Below are 24339 nucleotides of genomic sequence, written 5' to 3'. Positions count from 1 at the left end.
TGGCACAAATTAGAAAGTTAGTTTTATATTAGAAAGTGATGGGGTTATACTATGTAAGTATATAAGTTATCAATATTAATATATTTACATGAGGAATATATAGTGCAAGAAAAAGAAGGAAAACAGCCATTATATTTAAAGTAGTAAGAAATTAACTTAATGAAATGTAGACATACTTGAGCATGATTGGACTTTATAAAGTTGGTTCCATCTTGCTTGTAAAATTCCTACAATGTTTAATAAGCAATAAAAAAAGTAAAAAAAAAAAAAAAATCCCTGCAATGTTTAATGACACTTTGAGATGTTAAAGTCTTCCTCCTTAGAGCTGTACAAATCCCTTACCAGCCAATTAGTTGTCTCCCTTCAGGGAGAGTCATATGCAATTAAAGAAAAAAAACCTGTCCCTTTAATGAAGATCAAGCAAGGAAGGCAGATATTTATACCACATTGCCTTTCTCAGTTCTTGCCTACAGCCGCAAAAGAAAAGAAAAGAAAAAAAAAAAACCCATCAACAAACCACAAAGTCCACAGTAAAAATCAGACACCTCAGAAGACTTTTTGTGGCGTTTCTGGCATGTTTTCAATTCAAAGGGTGTTTTCTGTCACCCTGAAGAACTTGTCAAGATTTCCTTCCTCTCTTTTATGTATATGTCAAGTAAAATTTGGAGGATCACTAAAGATGTTCTTTCCTGCTGGCGGTAAATATGCCCTAAGCTGGCGTGTGAATAGAATAATGGGAGAGGAATCCTGGGGAATCTTCTTTTCATATCTCATGGTGGTGGCTTGTGCTTCAGAGAGAACAGATGGATTTTATTTCACGTGTCAGCTCCAGTGACTGATAGTCATGGTCTGGTGTGCTTTCCTGGGAAGGCATTTGAAGGGAGCCATTATTTAATTAATTAACTTATTTATTTTGAGGTATAGTTGATGTACAGTATTATATAAGTTTCAGGTGTACAACATAGTAATTCACAGTTTTTAAACATTATACTCCATTTATAGTTATTATAAAATATTGGCTATATTCCCTGTGCTGTACAACGTATCTTTGTAGCTTATTTATTTTCTACATAGTAGTTTGTACCTCTGAGTCCCCTCCTCCTATGACTGATAGTCGTGTTCTGGTGTGCTTTCCTGGAAAGGAAGGCATATGAAGGGAGCCATTGTTGATTTAAGTGTCTGCTGCAGATAGGCAAGTAGGGAGTGCTGGCATGTGTGTTGGTAGCTGACAATCCGTGGCTTATACAGTCATTGAGGGGGGTTTAAAGACCTTTGTAAAAGCTTCTAGCTCACTGCCAGATATTTAATCTGTCTAAGATACAAGTTCAGATATATAACTCTTGGGCAACCACATTTTAACACTTTATTAAATTTCTCTAAGTTGTGGAGCTCTTTCTGAATTTAAGGAAGCTTAAACCACCACTCTGAAAAGACTTAATGGGAATTGGTAGTTCTTAACCTTTTTTAGGATAGCAATCAGTTAATATTTATGTATCCTTTTTTTAGAAAAACAACAACATACATTTGCCTCATACAAACAAAATTTTGTGTATAATTTCAAGATATTTATGGATCCCAGAAAGGCCATCCAGAGACCCCAGAAAGCCCTTCCAGAAACCCTCATGTTAACAATCCTGGATAGACCCCACACAGTTCTGGGTGTATATAATAATTCCTTGCATTTATGTGCACAAGCACTTTCACATCCATTGTGTTTGACCTTCTCTGTAATCCAAAGGGGTTAGGGCTGAGATGTTGTAGTTGAGAAAGCAGAGGTTCAAGCATCTTAACCAACTTGCCTAATCATGATTTTGTGTTTCTGATACAATATTCATTCCCTGTCCTGGTCAACAAAGAGTTGAGTATAACTCATTTGTGACTGAGGGCCTCAGAATTTTGTTAGCATCTTCCATGCTTCTTGATCATATATAACTGCAATTACAGTTGCAGTATACAATTGTATAATTTACAGTATTAGCCAAGGCTTAGAAAAGCATAGAACCTGCGAACTTTCTGATGGGTTGAGTGATAGAAACCAAAAGCCAGTTGGATTTCTTTATTTATTTATTTAGTTTTAATTTTTTAATTGTAGTTGAGTACAATATTATGTTAGTTTCAGGCGTACAACATAGTGATTCAACACATATACATTATGAATTGATCACCACTATAAGTTTAGTAACCATCTGCCACCATATAAAGTTATTGCAACATTATTGACTATATTCCCTATGCTGTACATTACATGCCATTACTTATTTATTTTATAATTGAAAGTTTGTACCTCTTAATCCTCTTCACCTAATTTTGTCCCCCCGTCTCCATCCTTTCTAAGCCAACCAGATTTAAATCAGAGGCAGCAGAGGGCAGAAGTGGGAGGAACTGTACAGCTAACCTCCAGAGGTTGTATTTGTCCTCTTTTGGCTAAATACAAACTATACATCAAGATCTCTTCTTAGTGGCTTTTCAGAGGTTTTTTTTTTTTTTTTTTTTTCCTTCCTAAACAAAGCTCTCTACTTTTTTTTAAAATCTAGAAATATTTTCTAACTTAGAGAGAAATTGTAATAATAAGAATGTTGCATGGAACATCCATATGCCCTTTATCCACATTTACCTGTTGGTAACATTTTGCGCCATTTGCTTTATTATTTACATTCTCAAGTGCTGCTTTCTCTCTCTCTATGTAAAAATGTGTGTAAAATATTTCTATTTTTAATATGTTTATATGTCATATTTATGTGTAATGCTAATATAATATTGGAAGTCTGAGTCTGTAACAATTCATTCAATTCATCAAGTTCTTTCTTAGTTTTCCGCAACCTATATTTGTATCTCCCTTTTCTTCACAGTGAATACCCTTTTTCCCAACAATATCAACCTGTTTACTCATTTTCTCAATCCTATAATACATCTAAAATTGCTTCAGAATTGCTTCACCTGTTTTACTACAAAAAGAAAAAAATGTAAAAAAATTCAGGGTATTTTGCATTTCTTGGTACCCCACCCAAGATGGAGCAGATGTGGTCAAATACTATCTTTGTAAATTTCTTAGATTTTTTTTTCTTCCCCCTTCCTTCAGTGTCCTTTTATTCATTTGAAATACAGTTGGGTTCATTTGTTTAAATTTGCTTTCACTTTGCTAGTTGCATCCTTGTTATTTATTTTTTAAATTTGTGAAACATTAATATGCTTTGAAATGTCAAAACTAGACAAAAAACTACACTCATAGAAGTTACCCCACCCATGTCCATTCTACCCCATTCCCTCCTATCCTTGTAGGTTTCCAACTACATTGGTTTTGCATATGTTTTCTTTTTGTAGAGATAAACAAATACATGTGTATACTTCCCCTTCCATCTAACACGAAAGGTGGCATACTTTATTTGCTCTTTTGCAGTTGCTTTTTTCACTTAATGATATCTCCTAGAAATCACTCCTTATCAGTCATAGAGATCAACCTTATTCTTTTCCTAGCTGTATAGTACTCCACTGTGTGCATGTACCATGGTTTATTCATCTAAGTTCTTATGTTTGGACATTTAGGTATTTTCCAATATGTCGCAATTACAAATAATGCAGTTATAACTTTGTGTATATATATTTCCATTTTGTTGGAGCTATATCTTCAGGGTAAATTCCTAGAACTGGAATTATTGAGTTGAAGGATAAATGTATATGTAGTTTTGATAAATTTGCCAAATTTCCTGCTATGGGTGTTATAATCTCCTCATCCCAAGCAATGCATGAGGGTGCCTGTTTCCCACAGCCTTGGCTTAGAGCGCATTGTCAAGCTTTTGAATCTTGGTTGATTTGATGGGTCAGAAATTGTATTTCAGTGTAGTTTTTCTTTTTTTTTAATATTTATTTATTTATTTGGTAGTGTCGGGTCTTAGTTGCAGCAGGCGGGCTCCTTAGTTGCAACACTTGGGCTCCCTAGTTGTGGTATGCGAACTCTTGGTTGAGGCATGCATGTGGGATCTAGTTCCCCGACCAGGGATCGAACCCGGGCCCCCTGCATTGGGAGCGTGAAGTCTTAACCACTGCGCCACCAGGGAAGTCCCTCAGTGTAGTTTTAATTTGTATTTCCCTTATCTTGACTGAGTTGAAAGACCTCTACTTTTTAAAGCTAGAGTAAAGCTAGTATAGCAACATAGCTTAAAATTCAAAGGCGCTACTAAAGAATACTTTGTGCTTATATTTGGCCCGTCATGTCCTTTGAACAGACTAAGAACTTCAATCAGTAGAAGAAGGCCAGTCTTTTCTCTGAGTGGGGAATAGGAACTTACTGGTACTATAAAGAAAAAAAGGCTTTCTTTGGACAACTGTGCCTTTGCATTTTCCCCTTTTTCTCATTGTCCTTCTAGGTTGGCCAGGTTCATGGTGGATTGATGGGAATTATTCAGAGAGCTATGGTCAAGGCTTGTCCACATGTCTGGTTTGAACGCTCAGAAATGAAGGACCGACATCTGGTTACTAAGAGGTAAGCAGCATCATTACACAGTATCCATTGGGGTAGCACAAAATCTTTTAAGCCTTGGTCTTCCTGCCAAAGAAGGCAGAGCAGTACTAAAGGTTAAAACTAAAACATATGGAGCTCTATTTGTGGTTGGCCTTTTCTGGTGAATCACCTGTCTTAGCTAGATTTAAAAATTTTTGAATTCTGTAGTCATAGTGGGGTAGATGATGAGATTAGAAGGCCCATACATTTACATTGCCATGACTTAGATATAGTCCAGTCACTGAATTTTTAAAGTTGAAAATTACTACCTTGAAGGTAAATAACTGGTAACAGTTGGCTGAATAAATAGATGGTGGATTAAGTGTTTGCTGAATGACCGTTATCACTTAAATCCATGTAGAGACAGACAGAGCTAATGCTATTTATGGAACAGGAGAAGGAACTTCTGGGGCTTGGGGTACAGTTGCTTACCAGAAACCTTTGTTTGGAAACAGCTTTTTGCCTGAGGCCTTTAACTGAAGGCACTCTGATCATTGCTGTAAAGATGAAGGTGGGCCATGCTTTTAAAAGTAAAATGGAAAGTACCTGTTGAAATCTCTTTAAGGTTAGAAAACTGTTCCCCATCTTGAGATTACTGAGCAATGGTATATACTCTGGCAGCTGTAATCTCTCTATCTCAGCTTTACCAGCCTTTACACTTTTTTTAGAAAGGGACCAACTTGAGTTTATTTTCTTTACTTGTATCTTATTTCTTTCCTCCTTATTGCTTTACAAGTATATCTGTGTTAGTAGAGAGTAAAGAATACCAAAGAGGATTCCCACCTCTCTCTTTTTTAAGGTATAATTTTGATCCTTTGTTTTTCTTCACAGACTAAGAGAACATATTGCTGATAAGAAAAAATTACCCATATTAATCTTTCCTGAAGGTAAGAAGGGGCAGTGCTTATTACCAAGCTTTAGTTGATAACAAGTACCAAAAGTATATGAGGAATTGGATTGTTCTAGAATCGGCATTCTTAGTTCAGATCTATGCTGTCCTGTAGGGATGAGACGGCCTCTGAGCTAGTAATTCCCTGCTTTCTTTTGAGATTTGATGGAAGTCCTGGTACCTTTTTGACCTTAGAAGTTGTTTCTGGGTAATTAACTTAGAAAGGTATTGTCCATAACTTTTTAAAGTCCTTATTTTAAGATGTGCTGAAATTGTCACCTGTTGTGAGGAAATTGTATCTTTAGAGTAGCCAATAAAAAAGTAAAATTCGTTATTAAACCTGCTTAGAACTGTCGAATTACTACTACTTAAGCAGGAGTTGATTTGTAAAATGATACTAAAATATCTGTAATTTTTTTTCTTTTTGAAAAAAAATCTGTAATTTGATATGACTTGAATATTTTAAATTATTTTATATCAAAATGATTCCTTTTAAAAATGACTGCTTTAAAAAATATTCACCCTCTACTCCCATTTCCTTATAGGAACTTGCATCAACAATACTTCAGTCATGATGTTTAAAAAGGGAAGCTTTGAAATTGGAGGAACCATATATCCAGTTGCAATTAAGGTAAAACACCCTCACCCCCTGCAAAAGAGGGCAGTGACTTGGTAATGTTATTTTGATATAATTTCAAACTTAAAATTTGCAAGAATAAGGAATACTTGTGTACTCTTTACTCAGATTGACCAATTGTTTACAGTTACCCCATTTGCTTGATCACTTTTTCTCTCTATTGAGATATGTATATAGATATGTGGGGTGGTACTGTGTGCCAGGCCAGTGTCTGAGTACTGAGGACACCATGATAAGCAAAACAGATACTGTTCCTCCTTTTACCCACCTTCCAGTTAAGTGGGGAGACAGATATTTAAGAGTCATGTCAATAACCCTCCTGTATCAGTGCTATCTGGCTCTAGTCAAGGGAGTTATATGGCCTGGTTTGCTCTTTGGGTTTTGTTTGTTTGTTTTTTTAATTTTTAATGGAGTATAGTTTTTTTAATTGTTCTTTTAATTTTTATTGGAGTATAGTTGATTTACAATGTTGTGTTAGTTTCAGGTGTATAGCAAAGTGAATCAGTTATACAAATACACATATCCACTCTTTTTTAGATTCCTTTCCCATATAGGTCATTACAGAGTATTGAGTAGAGTTCTCGGTGCTATACAGTAGGGCCTTATTAGTTATCTCTTTTATATACGGTAGTGTGTATGTGTCAACCCCAATCTTCCAATTTCTGTCTCCCCCTCTTACCCCCTGGTAACCATAAATTTGTTTTCTACATCTGGTTTGCTCTTTGGATCCTTTCTGTCAAGTGAAGTAGCTTCTCTTTTTTGGGGGGTCTGATAGAGATGTTTGGCTTATCATCCACTGACATGGATAAGAGAAACTGTCTCTTAATTCCTAACTGGAATGCATTTTCTTTTCTCTTTTCTCAGTATAATCCTCAGTTTGGTGACGCATTTTGGAACAGTAGTAAATACAACATGGTGAGCTACCTGCTTCGAGTGATGACCAGCTGGGCCATTGTCTGTGATGTGTGGTACATGCCCCCCATGACCAGAGAGGTATGCCATAGATAACAGCTGGTCTTTGGTGCTTTATCTAGTCAGATAAAGGCAAGAAAACCTTTACCTGAAAACCTGGGTGTCTCCCTTCCTTACATTAGCTATAGTTGGACTTTCTGCTTTCTCAGCATTAGTCATTAAAAAGTATATATACCTAGCTGTCTTCAAAATCAAGCTGGTTTTATATACAGGGACTCTTTTCCATAATAGTTTTTACAATTGCCATTGGTTTCTTGAACCTACAGATATTGTGGAATTTTGTATCTTGAATAAGGCTAATATAGAGCATAATAAACATATATACACGTGATAAAAATATTAAACAATACAGCACTGCATTTTCTTGATAGAACAAATGATATTTGCTATGATTCAGAATAGAGCATATTTGAGCTAAAATATGAATCTTATACTTTAAAACAAATCGAAATGATTGTGAGACATTTGAAAGCATTATTTGAAAACTCTATCTTAAGGAAGTACTTGTGATTGTTTTTTTCCAGGAAGGAGAAGATGCAGTCCAGTTTGCTAACCGGGTTAAGTCTGCTATTGCCATACAAGGAGGGTTGACTGAGCTTCCTTGGTAAGAAATTTTTCAGAAGTATTATCACTTGTTTTTAAATTTAAAAAACTCAATTTTTAATAATGTCATTTATTATGCGTGTTAGCTGGAGGTTTAGCTGACACTGACAGTGGCTTATACAGCATAACGATGGCTTAACTAAGATAGATTTCATCTCCCGTACGTAAACATAGGCAGTCTAGACTGCTATAACAGCTCATTCTGTGTTTGTCTACCATCCTCCGTGTGCTTCTACTTTAGGGTCCAAGATGGCTGCTCCACCTCTACCTAGTGAGTACAGCAAAATGGCTAGCAGGGAAGAACTAAAACAAGAAAGACACATTCATGTCTTTAAGAGCACAGGCTGGAAGTTGGACAAGCCACTCCCACTTGTATCTGTTTGAACTGACACCTTGCTGCAAAGGAATCTGGGAAATGTAGTCTTTGTTCTGCATGGCCATATGTCAAGCTAAAATTTAGGGTTCTTTCACCGAAGAAGAAAGTGGGAATCGATTGAGAGGAATGGACCCTGGGAGGCAAGGGGCAACTTACAGATTTGTTCATATTTAACTCCAGCTATAACTATATTAAAGAAAACTTAAAAACTTGACAGGAAATAAGTGAAATATTTTAGGTATGGATATCTATGGCTTCAGTTTTTTGTTTCTTTGAGCAAGATTGAATGTAGGTGGGAGTATTAGTCTGCTCAGGCTGCCATAACAAGCTACCATAGACTGGGTGGCTTAAACAACAGAAATTTATTTTGTCACAGTTCTGAAGGCTGGAAGTTCTCTGTTGTGTCTTTTTTTTTTTTTTAATTAATTAATTAGTTTATTTATTTTTGGCTGCATTGGGTCTTCGTTGCTGCATGCGGGCTTTTCTCTTTAGTTGCAGCGAGCGGGGCCTACTCTTCGTTGCAGTGGCTTCTCTTGTTGCGGAGCACGGGCTCTAGACGTGTGGGCTTCAGTAGTTGTGGCACATGGGCTCAGTAGTTGTGGCTCACGGGCTCTAGAATGCAGGCTCAGTAGTTGTGGCACATGGTCTTAGTTGTTCTGTGGCATGTGGGATCCTCCCAGACCAGGGCTCGAACCCGTGTCCCCTGCATTGGCAGGCGGATTCTTAACCACTGTGCCACCAGGGTAGCCCTGGTGTGTCTTCTTATAAGGGTACTATTCCCATCTTGAGGGCCCAACACTGATGACCTCATCTAAACCTAATTAGCTCCCAAAGGCCCCATCTCCAAATGCCATATTATTGGGAGTTAGGGCTTCAGTACATGAATATTGGGGGGCACACAAACATTTAGTCTGTATCAGCGAGGGTTATAATAGGAGATTGATTCTTACACGCACACAGACATAAGATTTGCAAACTGGCACAAAATAGTCCATACTTCAAGTCCTGTAAGTGTAATAAAGTCCCTGCTGTCTTTTTGGTGTTTTGAAAACACTTGACATGAAAAGTTCATCGGAGACAATTTTGGTAATGTTGTAGGAGCAGGATGTGGCTCACCAAGTCAGGCTGTCAGCCAGGCAACCAAAGCCTTCTGAACCTGCAGAGGGACGCAGGACTGTTTAGGGATTAAGCCTCTGGAAGAAGGGCTGGCTAGATTCTTTTTTTTTTTTTTTTTTTTTGAAACTTGACTCATTCATTTTAAAATTTATTTATTTATTTATTTTTGGCTGTGCTGGGTCTTTGTTTCTGTGCGAGGGCTTTCTCTAGTTGTGGCAAGCGGGGGCCACTCTTCATCGTGGTGTGTGGGCCTCTCACTATCGTGGCCTCTCTTGTTGCGGAGCACAGGCTCCAGACGCGCAGGCTCAGTAGTTGTGGCTTACGGGCCTAGTTGCTCCATGGCATGTGGGATCTTCCCAGACCAGGGCTCGAACCCACGTCCCCTGCATTAGCAGGCAGATTCTCAACCACTGCGCCACCAGGGAAGCCCTGGCTAGATTCTTATATACCCTTTAATGCAAGGGTGGGGAATGTCTCTAAAATATTTTATCCATTCACATACCTTGAATACAACTAATTTCACCTAGGAAAGCCTGTCTCTGGCATCTGTCATGCTAATGAACAAACTACTAATTTCTACAGTGAAAACCCATTTCTAAAATTCATTATGCTAATTAACAAACCTTGGGAAGTTGATGGGAGATCAAGATAGCTGAAACCTTATAGTGGCACTTCTGGAGGGTGGCCTTCTGATTAAATGCCTAGTTGACCACTCCAGGAGTATGCGTTCTTGATGTAGGGCAACTCACTTTAGGGCCCTAAAGTCAAGACTAGGGTTAAGACAGGTTAAGACTAATATTTGTATTACACTCTCTAAACTGGAATATGTGAAACTAAATTGCAGACATCCTACCATCATGAAATGACAGGCTTACCAATGTCCTAGTTTACAGATGTCCTAGTGACCCATGTTCATATGTGTATCGGGCTTCCTCTTCCTTGTTCATTGTTTTCTACTCTTTATCCCCTTTCCTCTTACCTGACATCCCAGCCCTGCTCCTGCCCTGAAGCCATTATGAAAAGCTTAGACCTTTGGACCTATAGCCTCAGATACCAAGGAAAGGAAGAAAGCCTTGCAAAATAAAAATAGCCTAAGGGAGTTAGCTCCAGGACAGACTCCCAGTCAGATTGGCTTGAACGAAATGGCAGAAATGATCCTCAGAGTTTTAAAATTTCCTTTTATCAGGCCATCTGCAGTTTTATAATAAAAAGTTACTTTTAATTACCTGGCCTCTTCTTTAAAAAGAAAATAGGCTCACTGCCTTTCCAGATGTGTTTGTCATTTGGATATGAATTAACATGTCTAGATTTTTTTTTTCCCCTAGATTAAATGAGAACTTAGTTGTGTCATCTTAAAGTGGCTTTTATATATGGCTGCTGCCCTCCTTAAGAACTAAGATCTGCTGTCATTGCAAAGGGGAATTGGGTAAAACTTTAAAGTCTCTAGGGGTGGCAAGTCACAGCTGGGATGCCCAGAGCAGCATGAGGTTTACTTGAATGCTTGTGAGGGAGAATTGTGTAAAAATAATGTCAGGATGCTCAAGGACAAATGTTGCTGACTGAATTTTTATCTGTTTTGGCCTGGACCTCAGGAAAGGAGGAATGGCCTTTCTTCTGTCTCTCCCTCCCTTCCCTAGTTCTTACTATTCAGAATTCACATAAATGCTCTGAATAGTTAAGAGACAGCTCATGTGGATAAAAGAGGCTCTTGTGGACAATTCTGGAGACCTAACGACAACTTATAACCTTATTTCATGGAAATTTCCTACAACTGACCCCCTGGAAGATTTGTGGACCCAAGTCTATTTTTAAGTTGAGGACCTCCTGGTGGGCCGTGTCTTAGTTTTGACTTTAGAGGCCAGGACATGGCAGTTGTCTCAGGCAGTCGTCTGTTTGTAGGTCAAGTTCTGTCTTCATGGCATTGAGTTCACTGGCTAACCTATGATCCATTCATCATCATTAGAGAGCACTTGGTAAACATTCATGCTTAGCTGGGTTAAAATTAAACAGGCAGAGTATAAAGTAAGCAAGTTCTTGGTCCACGCTCTCCTAGGAGTTAAAATCTGAAACATGAGATTAAGAGAGAGAGAGTGGCTCTGACAGTCCAGTCCCCTTCCAGCTCTTCCAGCTTGTTGTTTCTTTGTGTTGTCCAAAGAAGGAAGGGCACACAGAATACTTATAACCCAGGCAGGTCTGTTTTCTCCACCCTGGAGAGCGTTCAAAGATTCACAGGCTCTGAATTAAGGAATGCTGCTTACATAGGCACTATTATTGGTTGAATGCAGTTTATATTTTTGTTGCTTGTTTTATTTTGAGTCTGTTTTGGAATATGGAAGATTATAAATACTTGAAATATAGTGGTTTGAATCAAAACATGACTTGTTAGACGTAGGATTAGATTTGAATAATGATGAACCCATTTCTCTTTAAGGAATTTACCCACACATACTCAGTATCCTCACCATTTCTTGTGTGTTTATTTAAAATTTTCCATACGGCTTTCTGGTAAGATATCAGTTGATTTAGATTAAAAATACCTAGTACTTTACTTTCCTTGGGGAAAAAGATAGGTAAACAATCCTAGTTTTAATACAGTTTCCAAATATTGAATATAGCAGCCCTAACTTCTAAAAAGAAACCGAGCAGAGAGATTGTTTTATTTTAATCAAACATCAGAGAGATTGTTCCTGCCTTAAAGTAACACAGGTCTGGTTGAGTGGCAGAGCAGAGATTGAAATCTGGTTCCTTCTGCTTCCAAATCCAGTGTTTTTTTGCCTAATCGCTGACCAGCTGCTAAATGTCATGGCACGGTGCAGCATGCATTAATAGGTAACCCTTTTAAATCACTGCTGGGAGTATCTTTTATTTATTTGTCTTTCTATTCTCAGGGATGGAGGGCTGAAGAGAGCCAAGGTGAAGGACACCTATAAGGAGGAGCAGCAGAAGAATTACAGCAAGATGATTGTGGGCAACGGATCTCTCAACTCGGAATTAGACTGAATGCCACCCAGGCTTTCCAGAACTAGTCCTTAGAAATGGAATGTGGTGGAGTATTTTTTGGAGGGGAGGGCGTGTTGTTTTGTTTTACCGTTTTTGTTTTTTATTGTTAATCTTTTCTACCGAGTGATTGTCTCTACCTCTTTATGCCAGAGGCAGAACCCACGGTGCCCTTTTTGGCTTTTGTTGTTGTTATAGCATTAGCCTCATGAACTGTAAGGTAGTTCACTGAGTTTGAACAGATTCTCTTTTCTAAAATGATGACGTCATTGTAGATTGAATGAAATATTTGTACAGGAAAACGTGCTTCTAAAACACTTTGGGAACTCGTGTTTGGAACTCGTTGATATGGTAATTCTCAAGAAAATACCCCAAACTTTGTTCATGATCAGCTTTCTCACGCTCTTTCCTCCCACTCCCTTTAATCACTGAAACAGGGATTACACACCAGTTTGAGTTACTATCATGGTTTTGTTCTACTACAAGGTTGAAAAGAAAAATGGAAGACAGTATTTAGGAGAAAGGACAGCTTTGTGGCCACTTGATCCGGAAGTTGAAAGGAAATTAAATATTTTTTACTAGCGTGTTAGAAGAGACATCCTGTTTGGTGAGCTTTACCGAAGGAAAGTGAGTCCACGTGACTATGTGTGCACACTTCTCTGCAGGCAACTTGCAAATAAACATATGTTAGCCAGCAACTAGTGATAAAGTTTTTAGTTTTCCCGTTTGTTTACTAAAGGTACATACCTAAGGCGTCTCCCATCTACTGATTTGTTTGATCTTGTAACCAAACACATTTCAGATAGAAGGAGCCTTTGACAAAACCACAGATCACACTGAGTGTCTTCAGCGGGGGTAGGAGGAGTGAAGTGTGTGACACTGTCCTTCGCCCTCCACCCCTTTGTCCTTTATTTCAGAACTTTCCCAGTTCCTTAAACAGGAAAATAAATGGTAAAATTACCTTTTGGAAACTGAGCCTTAAATTTTTTAAAGGGGAAAATAAGTGTTTCCCGACTCCGCAGCATAAGCAACGTTGATAACAGTATAATGCAATCAGAGTGTTATTCCTCTGCTGGTAACCATGTACAAAATGTGACACTGTCTTACGGTGAATATAAATAAATTCTATATTTCTAAACGTCTGTTGCATTATTTTCCCTGCACCTCCACCCTCTTACCCTCTTCTGATTTTGAGTAAGTTAAATTCTTTCTCATTACAAACAAGGATTGTTTGTTTTTCATTTCAATGAAAGAGTTAGATTTTCTGGGACTGGAACATCTGGGAAATGTGAAACATGAACCACTGGTTTTGGTGTGTTTTTTCTTTTTTTTTTTTAGCCTAGTTGTCTGGACTCTGACCCTTGGATTCCGTTCTTTTGCAGGTGAACTCAGGCAACTCTCTCTTAACTGACTCTAGGTAGGCCTGCCCCAGCGCTATCAGTGTGTATTCTTCTTATCAAGCTATAGGGGTTTGATCCCAAGGGAAGATTTGCAAACAGGTGACCATCTTGGTCAGCTACTCTTCTCTTCTCACTTCCTCCCAACTTTTCCCTTTGCTCTTGCTTTAACCTTTGCCCCCACCCAAAACAAACAAACAAACAAACAAAAACTCTCCTGAGGGTGAGCTTGACCGAAAACCAGCAAATCCAAATATGTATGTTGGGGTGACTCTTTGTCTTATTTGTTTTTTCTCAGAAGATTTCCTTTTCCTTTTTCCTTTTCATATTCAGTATAGCTTGAATTAATAAATCCATTTTATTAATTGGGTCAGTTCTCAGAAAAGCTGATAGAACAACTAACAGCTGTTTTGTTTGGACACTGATAATATGTATCTTTCCAAGGGCACTGTGAAAGTAATAATGCTGTCATGTATTCACTAGAAAATCTAATGCTATTTTAATCAGAACCTTCTTGTAAGTCTTTGACTTACACAACCAGTTTTCAGGTTGTTTTAGGAATTACAATGTTACTGAAAACATATTTTTAGAAAGCAAATACTGCTCAGATTTAGCTTATGCTCCCTAGAACTCCTTCTTTGGACTTGCCTTCCCTAATATTATTTTATACCCACTTTAGAAATATTGTGCCCGAAATATTGTGTGTATTCCTGAGTCTTCTGTAACTGTATTGGGATATCAAGGGTAGGCAGGATTTGGTAGAAAAATCCCATTAGGTAAGAACTTTCATCTAACCCTTGTACAGATTCATTCACTGAGCCTTGAGGTTGCCTTTTTTTAGTCCTACCCTTTGTCTTGGTGACATTTATAGACATCGAGTTTCAGGAATGCCAAGGGTTTCTGAAATGCCCTGGCACATTCTGGGACTGGAAGAGCAGCCATGTCTGAATCAGCAAATACACTCAGAGCATAGGGGGAGTAGTCCTGGATCACAGCCTGGGACAAAGAACAGTGGCAAGGAAAGTTTTCTTATATAAGCAGACTTTCCAAGGCCAACTCAACTTTGTCTTGGTGATTTGCCATTATCCCCTCGGTGCACATGCTGCGTTTGGGTTATTCTATTGATACCTGCAAATATATGATAAGGGCTATTGGTTTCTCGTGACTACAGAAAATTTACTGTGGTCATGAGGGCTGCCTCTTGACCAGAGTTGCTCTCAGTCATTGTTTCTGAAATATGGTACTTTCTTAAACGTGGTACTGCGGATCTAACCTGCTTCTTGCTGGGTCTGAGTAGCTTGTGCTGGGAGGCTGGCGGGGAGGATGGGATCTGGGATTGGTACCGAGAACTAGGGGCCTTATTAGGAACTTGACAAAAGCTATATGCTTGCTTTTGTTTTCTTAACACTGGTTTCTAGCGAATTGATGCTACTGGTGTTTGATGTTTTTTTTGGAGTAATGGTTAAGATGAGATAAAGAGTCATAAAGACATTTTCTAATTGTGGCTCTAGCACTCATCAGCTTTTCAGCCTTTGACAACTTACTTCTCTGATTCTCACTTGTCTTCTTTCTACTTATTGTGTAGTTCTAGAACACACACAAATGTATATGAAGGTGTGCAGGTACACTTTAAGGGCAATGATAAAAATAGATACCTGCATGCTTGTTACCAGGCCAATAAGTAGAACATGACTGGATCCTGGAAGGTATGAAAAATCACAAACTATTATTCCATTTACAGTCAATGGACAGTAGGGTTCCTTTTAGCTTATTGTAAATATGCTTGCATATCTCTTTTTAGGCATGCTCAAGAGTTTCCCTAGTTGTTTGTATAGTAGGAATTAGGACTGCTCCAGGATAGGGTATGAGCATTTCACCTTTAGCGTAGAAGTAGCCAAACATTTCCAAAAAGGTTGTACCATTTTACACAACCCAGCAGCAGTGTATCAGAGCAACATTTACATTTAGTGTAATAACATATTTGGATTTATTTTTAATCTTGTTTTGTGCTTTCTCTTTCTTCCATTTTAAAAATCTCTCTCTTCTTCTTGCCCTCTTTTGGATTTATTACTTTATCCATTTTCTCTACTTAAATTGGAGTTCAGTGGTCTTAATTTGTTTTTATTCTGTGGTTACTTTATAAATTTCAACTTGCATACTTATCAAAGTCTAAAATTGATCACTATCCTTATACTCCTGAATAATACAAGGACCCTGAGTTCCAGTCATTCATTCTTCTGCCAATTTACATGATATTATGCATTTTAATTACTTATATAATCCCACAAAATATTGTCATCATTGTTGTCATCATCATCATTTTGGTTATTTTATATAATCAGCGTTTACCCACACGTTGACCACTTTCTTTCTTATTCCTTACCTCTTTTATCTCAATCCTTTCATCCGGGATCACGTTTCTTATTGAGAGTCTGCTGGTGGCAAATTCAGTTTTTGTTTTCTGAAAGTTTATTTATTTTGTATACATTCTTGAAAGTTGTTGCTGGATATAGAAGTTTATGTTTATATCAACAGTTATTTTTCTCTAAACACATTAAGGATCATTCCATAGTTTCTACTGAGAAGTCAGCTACCAGGCATAAGTATTCCTTCTCTGAAGGTAATATTTCTTTGAGTGTATTTAAGATTATTTGTTTTTGTTATTTTACCACTTCACCATGATGTATCTAGGTGTGGATTTCTTGTTATCTATCTTGCTTGTGACTTGTTGGTTTCTCATCTGTGGTTTAGTATTTTTCATCAATTCTCAGATATCCCTTTCAATAATGTCTTTTTCCCATTTGCCCTCTCCTGTCTTTCTAGAAGTCTGCTTAAACAAATATTAGACTTTCTCACTGTATCCTACCTGTCTCTTCATCTCTTTTTTATATTTTCCATTTCTTTGCCTCTAGCTAGACTTTTTTCTGGACAATCTTATGATTGTACCATTTCACTAATTCTTCAGTTCTAATCTACTATTCTGTCACTGAGTCTTTAATTTCAGTTTTTATATATCTCATTTCTATGAGTTATATTTGATTCTTTTTTTTTTTTCCCTAAATTGAAGTACAGTTGACTTACAATGTGTTAGTTTCAGGTGTATAGCAAAGTGATTCAGTTATTCATATATTGGGTTGGCCATAACATCTTACAGAAAAACCCAAATGAACTTTTTGGTCAACCCAGTATAGCTATATACATATAGATAGCTATCTCAGATTCTTTTCCATTATAGGTTATTACAAGATATTGAATATAGTTCCCTGAGTATTTGATTCCTTTTCAAAAGTGCTTAGTCTTCAATAAGTTTTGAAGCATCTTACACATATTGATTTTATATGTTTTTCCTACTATTCCAAAGTCTTCGATCTTTTGCGAGTCTGAGTCTTTTTTTCCCCCTGTGGCTTCTCCTTAATGGAGTCATTTCTTTGTGTGGTTAGAGAATTTTTATGATGATGTCATCTTTGGAATTTTATCTGCCTTCAGGCCTTTAGATCAGGGATCAGCAACCTACAGCCCATAGGCTAAATCCTGTGCTCTGCCTGTTTCTGTAAGATTTTATTGAAGACAGCCACACTTATTTGTTCACTCACTGTCTGTGTTTGCTCCTGCACTACAGCAGCAGAGTTAAGTAGTTGCAACAGTGACTGGATGGCCCACAAAGCCTAAACTATTCACCCTCTGGCCCTTCACCTGGAATAGTTTGCCTACCCCTGCACTAGGGCACAGTCAATCCAGGACTACTTTAAACTAACTTATTGGCTTGAGGTTTATTGAACCATGTAAATAGTGAGAATTTAGCCTGTAAACCCAAATGAGGCCATCTGGTGGTTTTGAATTCTCTGCATAATGTTTTTGAGATACATCCATATTGTTATGTTTATAAGCAGTTCTTACCTTTTAATTGCCAAGTGGTTTTAAATCCTTAGGGGGAATTATTTTTCCCTTTCACTTAGCACTAAGGTTTGACACAGACAATTTATCAGGCTGGCATCTGGGAGTGAGGGATGGGTGATTTCTACTTTCTTCTTACTTAAAGGGTGTAACCCTTTGAGATCCCACCCTTCAGGGAAGGGTTTCTAGTTAGACTTCCCACCTTGGGCTGGCCTTCAGCTTTGTCTCTTGTCCCTTAGGTCATTGAGGCTCTGGAAGCCACTGCTGAAGTTTGCTTGGCTCAGCCAACACTCTCAAGGTGAAAGCCAACAGCTGGCCTCTCTGCTCTGCTTATCTACTGGGATAACCTATCTTCCTTCAGTCTTTGGCTTGAGTAGTCATAACCTTCTTGCTAGTTTATGGAAGCCGTCAAAATAATTTTCTTTTATCATATAGAAAGAGGGTGGGTACATGTTGGTAGAAATAAAAGTTCTAGAAAGCAACAACTTTCAAAAAAAATATAGTTTCTCTGAGTCATTATTTTAATATAAAGAGCAAAAAAACTTCTTTAGAATTATAACTTTGAAAATTAAATACTCTGCTGAAGGCTTTTTATAAGATGAAGTGATATACAGGAAGATATGGACCAACACAGGGAAAGTTAAGAGGTTTTTAGCATACATACTGCTAAAACCTAACAGCATGAAGGCAGCTGAAAGCAGATGCAGTGGTGTTTTCTGCATTTTTGGGTGACTGGCAAGTTCTCTGACTGCCCATGTTACAGCCTGGGCTGAGGTCCCATCAAAGCCTTTGATGGCCCTTCATGGGAGTCAAAAATCCCCCTTATGGGCACCCCCTACTGTTGTAGGAAGCATATAGCAGTTCTGGCTACTTGTTGGCCTCTTGGCTCTATGTCTGGAAAAGATGGCCAAGATAGCTTTGAAAATAGAATATTTATACTCTGTCTTGGTGAACTAAAATATTTTGAATCCCTTTGAGCTCTAAGCTATGATTAGGGTGTGAGATGCCTGGAAGACTGGGAACAAAGAGTCAGTCTCTTTGCAAGGTGAAATATGATACTACTATTAAAAATAAGTGAATTTATTTATTTTTGAGTAGGGTTGAAAATCGTATCCCTTAAGTTCTTGCCAATTGTAAAAATCAACTGGGAACCAAAGCTTTCTTGGGAAAGCATTCACATTACTGTTTCTCAAGCTTTATAAAGTAAAACACCTGTATTTGGTGACTGCTATGTGTGGCTGTTCTGGGTCTGGGGACACAGCAATGACAACGGAAGACAAAGTTGCTGGGCTTATGGAAATCCACTAAAGCAGGTGGAAAACAAAAAAATCAAGAAACCTGCTTGGACAAAACCATCACAAGCAATTCAGAGTGATCTTCAATTTTTTTATATAAGCCTGGGATAGTAAATGCCTAAGCGTTCTTTAGAAGGAGTTTACGGGAAAGTATACTTCTCTTACAGCTAGAGTATAGCATCAGTGCAATCGAGCTCTGTGACTGGGAGAAGGGGGGAGCCTAATCTCTCTGGAATGCACACCTGACAGTGCTCAATGCTGAGCAGACTGAAGGTTTGACCTTGGTTAAAGCTTGCTTATTATAGCAACCATCTGCTGATATAGGCAGCCCTGACATCTGGTTGTTACTAAATCAGGCACAAGTGAAAGAGTTCCAAACTTCCTAACTGGAAGGAATTTTCAGGGCTGATTGTTTAAAGCAGGTTCTGAAATTGTTCCTGAAAAGCCAGAATTTTATTCAAGATGGGGCAGAGGAAGGACTTATCCAGCAGGTTCTACAGTAATTTGGTTAACCAGTAGAGTGACAAATGAGATACTGTAGCTTCGCCCAATAAATCCATTGATTTAATACCTCTCTTTTGAAAATGCTTCTGTTAAACAGTGATTTTGTTTAGATATGTAACACATACTTTATGAAATGCATATGATGATTCACTCTGCTGGTACTGAGGCTCTGTGCTGCCCAAGACAGGAATCCACGCTGCAGGAACTTAGAATCTGGAACTGAAGACGAACACCACTAACCACAAGAGGAAGTGGCAAGGCAAGGCCGTTTTTGTTTTTTTTTTTCTGCCCCAGGAGTAAAATGCTGTGGAGTCTGAAAAAGTGGTTAATGCAGGGGATGAAAGGGGGTGTGGAAGGGAGGACATTTGAGCAGCGAGCTATGGAGGGTGAGTAAGTGCTCTCTGATGAAATCAGGGAAAATGCAGGTGACTGGATTCCTTGTTCCGCATGTGCACCTACATGCACCACGCCCTCCCTTCCCCCCCGCCCAAAGAAAACAAAAAATTCAATATGAGAAGGTTGTTTATAACCACAGAATTGTTTGCCTCTGAAACGTTTCCTGTTCTTATTTTTGGAGCCATGTATTCTTTCTCCACCGTTACTACCTGAGCCCAAGCCATCATCGTCTTTCTCCTGGGCTACAGTAAGAATCTTCCAACTGATTAATCTGCCTCTGCCCTTCTCTCCAAAATAGTCTATTTGATGAACTGCAGCTGGTCTGATCCTTTAGCATCATAATCGAATCATGTCACTTCCCCCTAAAATGAGTCCTGTGGGTCCTTCCTCCATAGACGTTCTCTGGCCCCTGCACAGGCTCTGACACCTGCTCTGGTCCACCGCAGGCTTCCCACCACCAGCATGGGGCCCACCTTACTCTGCACCACCTGTGGCTTTTGGACTGAAGGGTTCAGGAAAGGGAGAAGCAGAGAAATGGGATGTAGAAGAGCCATTCCCATCTTTTTGAATTTTGGGACGGTGGGGGGTTGTTTAGTGGTTGCATATTGTATTGTTTTCAACCTTTACTTTCAATCTTACATGTTTCTTTAAATTACACATACATAAGTATACATATTTCATGTCTGTTTAAATAACTGGGTCACTTTCCTGGATAAATTCTAATTTGGCTTTAATGAACAAAGAATATTAAAGATGTTTTAGGACTATGCTTTCTTTTGAAAACTGAGGTCTGATATTACTGTGAAACAAACTGAGGTCTGATATTACTGCGATGCAGAGGGTAAATGTTATTGCTTTTACCCATATTCTTTCCTGTTGTTGCCATGTTACAGTATAGGGCAAGCGACTTCTTCTGCCACAGAGATTGGTACATCCCCCCAAAGCTGGCCAGTTAGAGGACTTCCTTTGTTCCCAGGGTGGACACATGACCTACGAGTGTCAAGGAGAGTCCTTTGAAAGAGCAAAAGGGATACAGAGAGATAGCTTCTTATTTTTTCTGAGATTGGAGAAAGAGAACCATGCAGATCTAGAGATCTTGGGGCTCTTCTTTGCTGCCACATGGAAAGTACCTTGTGAGAATAAAGCGAACATAGAGGAAAGTGGAGAGAAAAAGCGAGACCCATCCTGATGGTATAGTTTGATACCCTTCATTCACTCATGCCTGAAGCCAGAAAACCCTATGAATTTCCAGATACAATAGTCAATAAAATCTTTTCCTTCTACTTAAGCTAGATGGGTTCGCATTTAGAGTGAGTTCAAGTTTACAGCTATAGTATGTTGAAAATGAAACAGTCCTAAAACAAATGGTTTTATAAAAATATATGTATAGTATTTATACGTATACATGTACATACACAAGCACTTTTCTTTTTTTAGCTAGGGAATTCTTTTTTTTCCCCCAACTGAAATTGCCCTTAGAACTTCAAAAGATAATACTTTCATTGGATCAGGGATGGGATTCCAGCTACCCCGAGCCCTATTCACTCAGTCTCCTTTTGCCTCCATTCATAGTCTGGGGCAACCCTGTGAAACCCTAGGGCTCTGCAAGACAAAAAGGAAAGCTCAGGCTTGGAGCAATGAATACGCATTTTTTTTTAAGTTAATTTATTTTTGGCTGCATTGGGTCTTCGTTGCTGCACGCGGGCTTTTCTCTAGTTGCGGTGAGCCGGGGCTACCCTTCATTGCAGTGCGCGGGCTTCTCATTGCGGTGGCTTCTCTTGTTGCAGAGCATGGCCTCTAGGCGTGCAGGCTTCAGTAGTTGTGGCACACGGGCTTAGTTGCTCCGCGGCATGTGGGATCTTCCCGGACCAGGGCTCGAACCCATGTCCCCTGCATTGGAAGGCGGATTCTTAACCACTGCGCCACCAGGGAAGCCCCTGAATACGCATTTTTAAGGAATTTCCCCTTCAATTAAGTAGGGCCTAATTTTTATTTTTTTAATTTATTTTTATTTTTTATTGGGGTATAGTTGCAAGTAGGGCCTAATTTTAAATGGTTTAAATATAAAGCAAGTTTGGGATTGGCATATATACACTAATATGTGTAAAATAGGTAACTAATAAGAACCTGCTGTATTAAAAATAAATAAATAAAATAAAGCTAGTACAATAAACCTTGCTGACAATGTTTATAGAATTTAAATGTCTCCCTCAGAGTACTTTTTTGGACAGCATCAACTATTGAGCTAATTAAATATTAGCATAATTAAACCTGAGTCTAGCTAAGATAGATAATTGTGCCCAGGAGCTTCTGGCAGCTTCCTGCTTGATGCAGAACTCCTGTCTGAGGTAGAGAAGCCAGTGTGGGGCGTTACCCCAGACTATGGAGGCCACCGAGGCATGGATATTTTTCAGCAGCTGCAGAGCACAAAATCTCTGGTCAGGGCCAGGGCAGACAGACAGCCAGCCAGTCTGAGGCAGGGCAGAGTTATCGCAAACTCACAGGAAGTAGAGGAAGATGTTCCAGAAGTCTCCCTCTCCCCTTTTGGAGTGAGCTGGAGTAAAAGAGTGTTTGAGGCCTCGAATATCCCTCATTGTTCATCTATACCTGATTCCACCCCTATCGCCTGAGGCAAGTCCCCATGTTCAACAGTAAACACACACATTTTCTAATGCTGCAGAGTGGTAGATTTTGGGGTAGAACACAACACTCTGACATCTGAACATAAAAGGGGTGATTGAATAGACTCTCAAAGGGGTTTAATAATACTGGGAGTTAGAGGTTCCACAATGCTGTAGTTACACTTTGAGGGGGACCAGTGAGAAGGCAGGTATCAGTGCTTTTCTTCTGTAAACAAACCCCTATTGTTAGGAGAGAATGCTGATCTGCAGGAATAGAACTCTCAGAAAATCTCAGAATGTGTAAACCATGACAGCTTTCCATAAAGCAATGTAAGATGTAATCCTTTTCCTCACTGTACCCTGGGAATCTCAGTCTGTATTAAAGAAAAACATTTTGGTTTTCTCTTTGACCTTGTTTTCTCTCCATCTTTTCTTTCTTCTATTTATAGTGTGACCCCAACACTCAGTCTGGCTTTGGTTGGCTGTGCTCAGTTCATTTTGCTTCGCTATTTTTAGCACATCGTTGAGGTAGTTTTGGATGGAAATCATGTGTCTTGGCAGCATAAGTCATTCAGCTAACAAAAGGCATAGTCATCACTGAAATGACGCCAAGTCAGATTTTTTTTTTTTTTTTTTTTTAAGTGTAGCGTTTTCCAAGTGGTTATGTGAATTCTAGTGAGATTTGCTTTGGAGCAAGAAGCATTTATTTCCTAGTACTGATCTCATTTCCTTCTAAAGTGGTCTCATCAAATAATTGCTTACATCATTAGAAGAAAATCCAGTTTCATAGACACAAGCCAAAGTCTGAGGCCAAAAGTTCAACTTCGTCTTCTACTAAGAAAGTGAGTAATGTCATATAAGCAACTTCCTTTTTTTTAAATAATGGGAAATTGCAACATGGCCAAAAGGTTTTAAATTTCTTCCTTCTCTCGACTCCTACTAAATTCCAATTCAGGAGATTTTATTCTGCTGTTGTCATGTTATATTTACAGATGAAATTGAGAGAGTGGATCATCTTGTGACAGTTCAAAATACTTTGTGGATTAATCACCTGTCCTATATCTATAGCTCAACTTTCTGAACAAAAGCTTGGAGACATTGATTCATTCATTCACTCAGTGGTCACTGAAGTAGAACTTTTCCTGACAACCCTCTGATTGGACAGAAACAAATGTTAATTTTCCACGTTGGGCGTCTCACCTGTTGGTCTGTGGGTGTGGCCTTGGGGCAGGAGTTAAGGTTGCCTGCAGATCTTTTTCTGGTCTTGGGCTAGATGTCCCCAGCCCCTCATTGTGGTGGTTGGAGCGTGTTCTGTGAGGCTGGCTAGTAGTGTTCTCATGGAGGGACTGGATGTGGCCCCAGCCATGCTGGCAGTTGGCTGACACACACTGACATGTTTGTCGGGGGCCAGTGGAAGTGGTTGGCGTTGGAAGACTCCTGAGTTCAAACAGGGGTGAGGGAGACTGTGTTTCTCTTTGCTTTTCCCCAGTGTTGGGTTTCCTGCTAAAGCCACTAGATTCATGTAATTTCCTGGAAGAGAAAGGAACTTGACCTGCTTCACCAAGTGTCTGTTTGAGCCACACAGCCAGGCATGTGGTCACCTGCCAGATGTGCCTCTCTTAACCTTTTGAATTGACAAAGTAGGTGTCATTGCTACTGTGAATTCTGTATACCAGGAACTCTAACCCTGCAATGTAAGAATTATTATCCTCATTTTCAGATGAAGAAAAGTGAGGTCCACAGAGTCTAGGGGGCCTATCTAAGGCCCCACAGCTTGAGAGATGGTATACATTTAAGATATTTCTCTCATACATATTTAACTGCTTTATTTTTCAGATTTGCTACCCTCCTCATCATTTGTTTTCCTTAATTCTGGTGGTTTGCCTTGGAGTTCTAATTGCTTTTCTAATTTATTGATACTGTATGTCCTTTGGTTCTTCTGTCTCACCTTTGTCTCCCCAACAACTTGGCTGGCAACATCTGAACCTTCTTTACCCTCTCCTGCCCTCTACACACAACTGGATTCTTCCTTTAAGATCACTCCCTTATTTTCTTCTTCTCTGTCATCACCATTCAGGGAGCGTTCAGACCTTCCCACTCTGTTGCTAGATTACAACAGTCTTAGAAATAAAATTATCCAAATA

General features: G+C 38.9%; 1 protein-coding gene across 1 annotated transcript in view; it reads left to right on the top strand.

The window, feature by feature from the left end:
• The window catches only part of GPAT3 (glycerol-3-phosphate acyltransferase 3), a 57613-nt gene extending 44387 nt beyond the window's left edge, over positions 1-13226 (top strand). The window contains exons 8-13 of the mRNA XM_068542711.1: positions 4365-4480; positions 5330-5385; positions 5933-6018; positions 6889-7017; positions 7521-7600; positions 11980-13226. Coding sequence (XP_068398812.1) covers positions 4365-4480; positions 5330-5385; positions 5933-6018; positions 6889-7017; positions 7521-7600; positions 11980-12091 — 579 coding nt within the window. The 3' untranslated portion in view covers positions 12092-13226. The remainder of the gene's footprint in view (positions 1-4364; positions 4481-5329; positions 5386-5932; positions 6019-6888; positions 7018-7520; positions 7601-11979) is intronic.
• The last annotated feature ends 11113 nt before the right edge of the window (positions 13227-24339 follow it).

This window comes from Eschrichtius robustus, chromosome 4, assembly GCF_028021215.1.
Source record: "Eschrichtius robustus isolate mEscRob2 chromosome 4, mEscRob2.pri, whole genome shotgun sequence".
Classification (NCBI taxonomy): domain Eukaryota; kingdom Metazoa; phylum Chordata; class Mammalia; order Artiodactyla; family Eschrichtiidae; genus Eschrichtius; species Eschrichtius robustus.
This window is presented reverse-complemented; position numbering and strand designations above follow the sequence as displayed.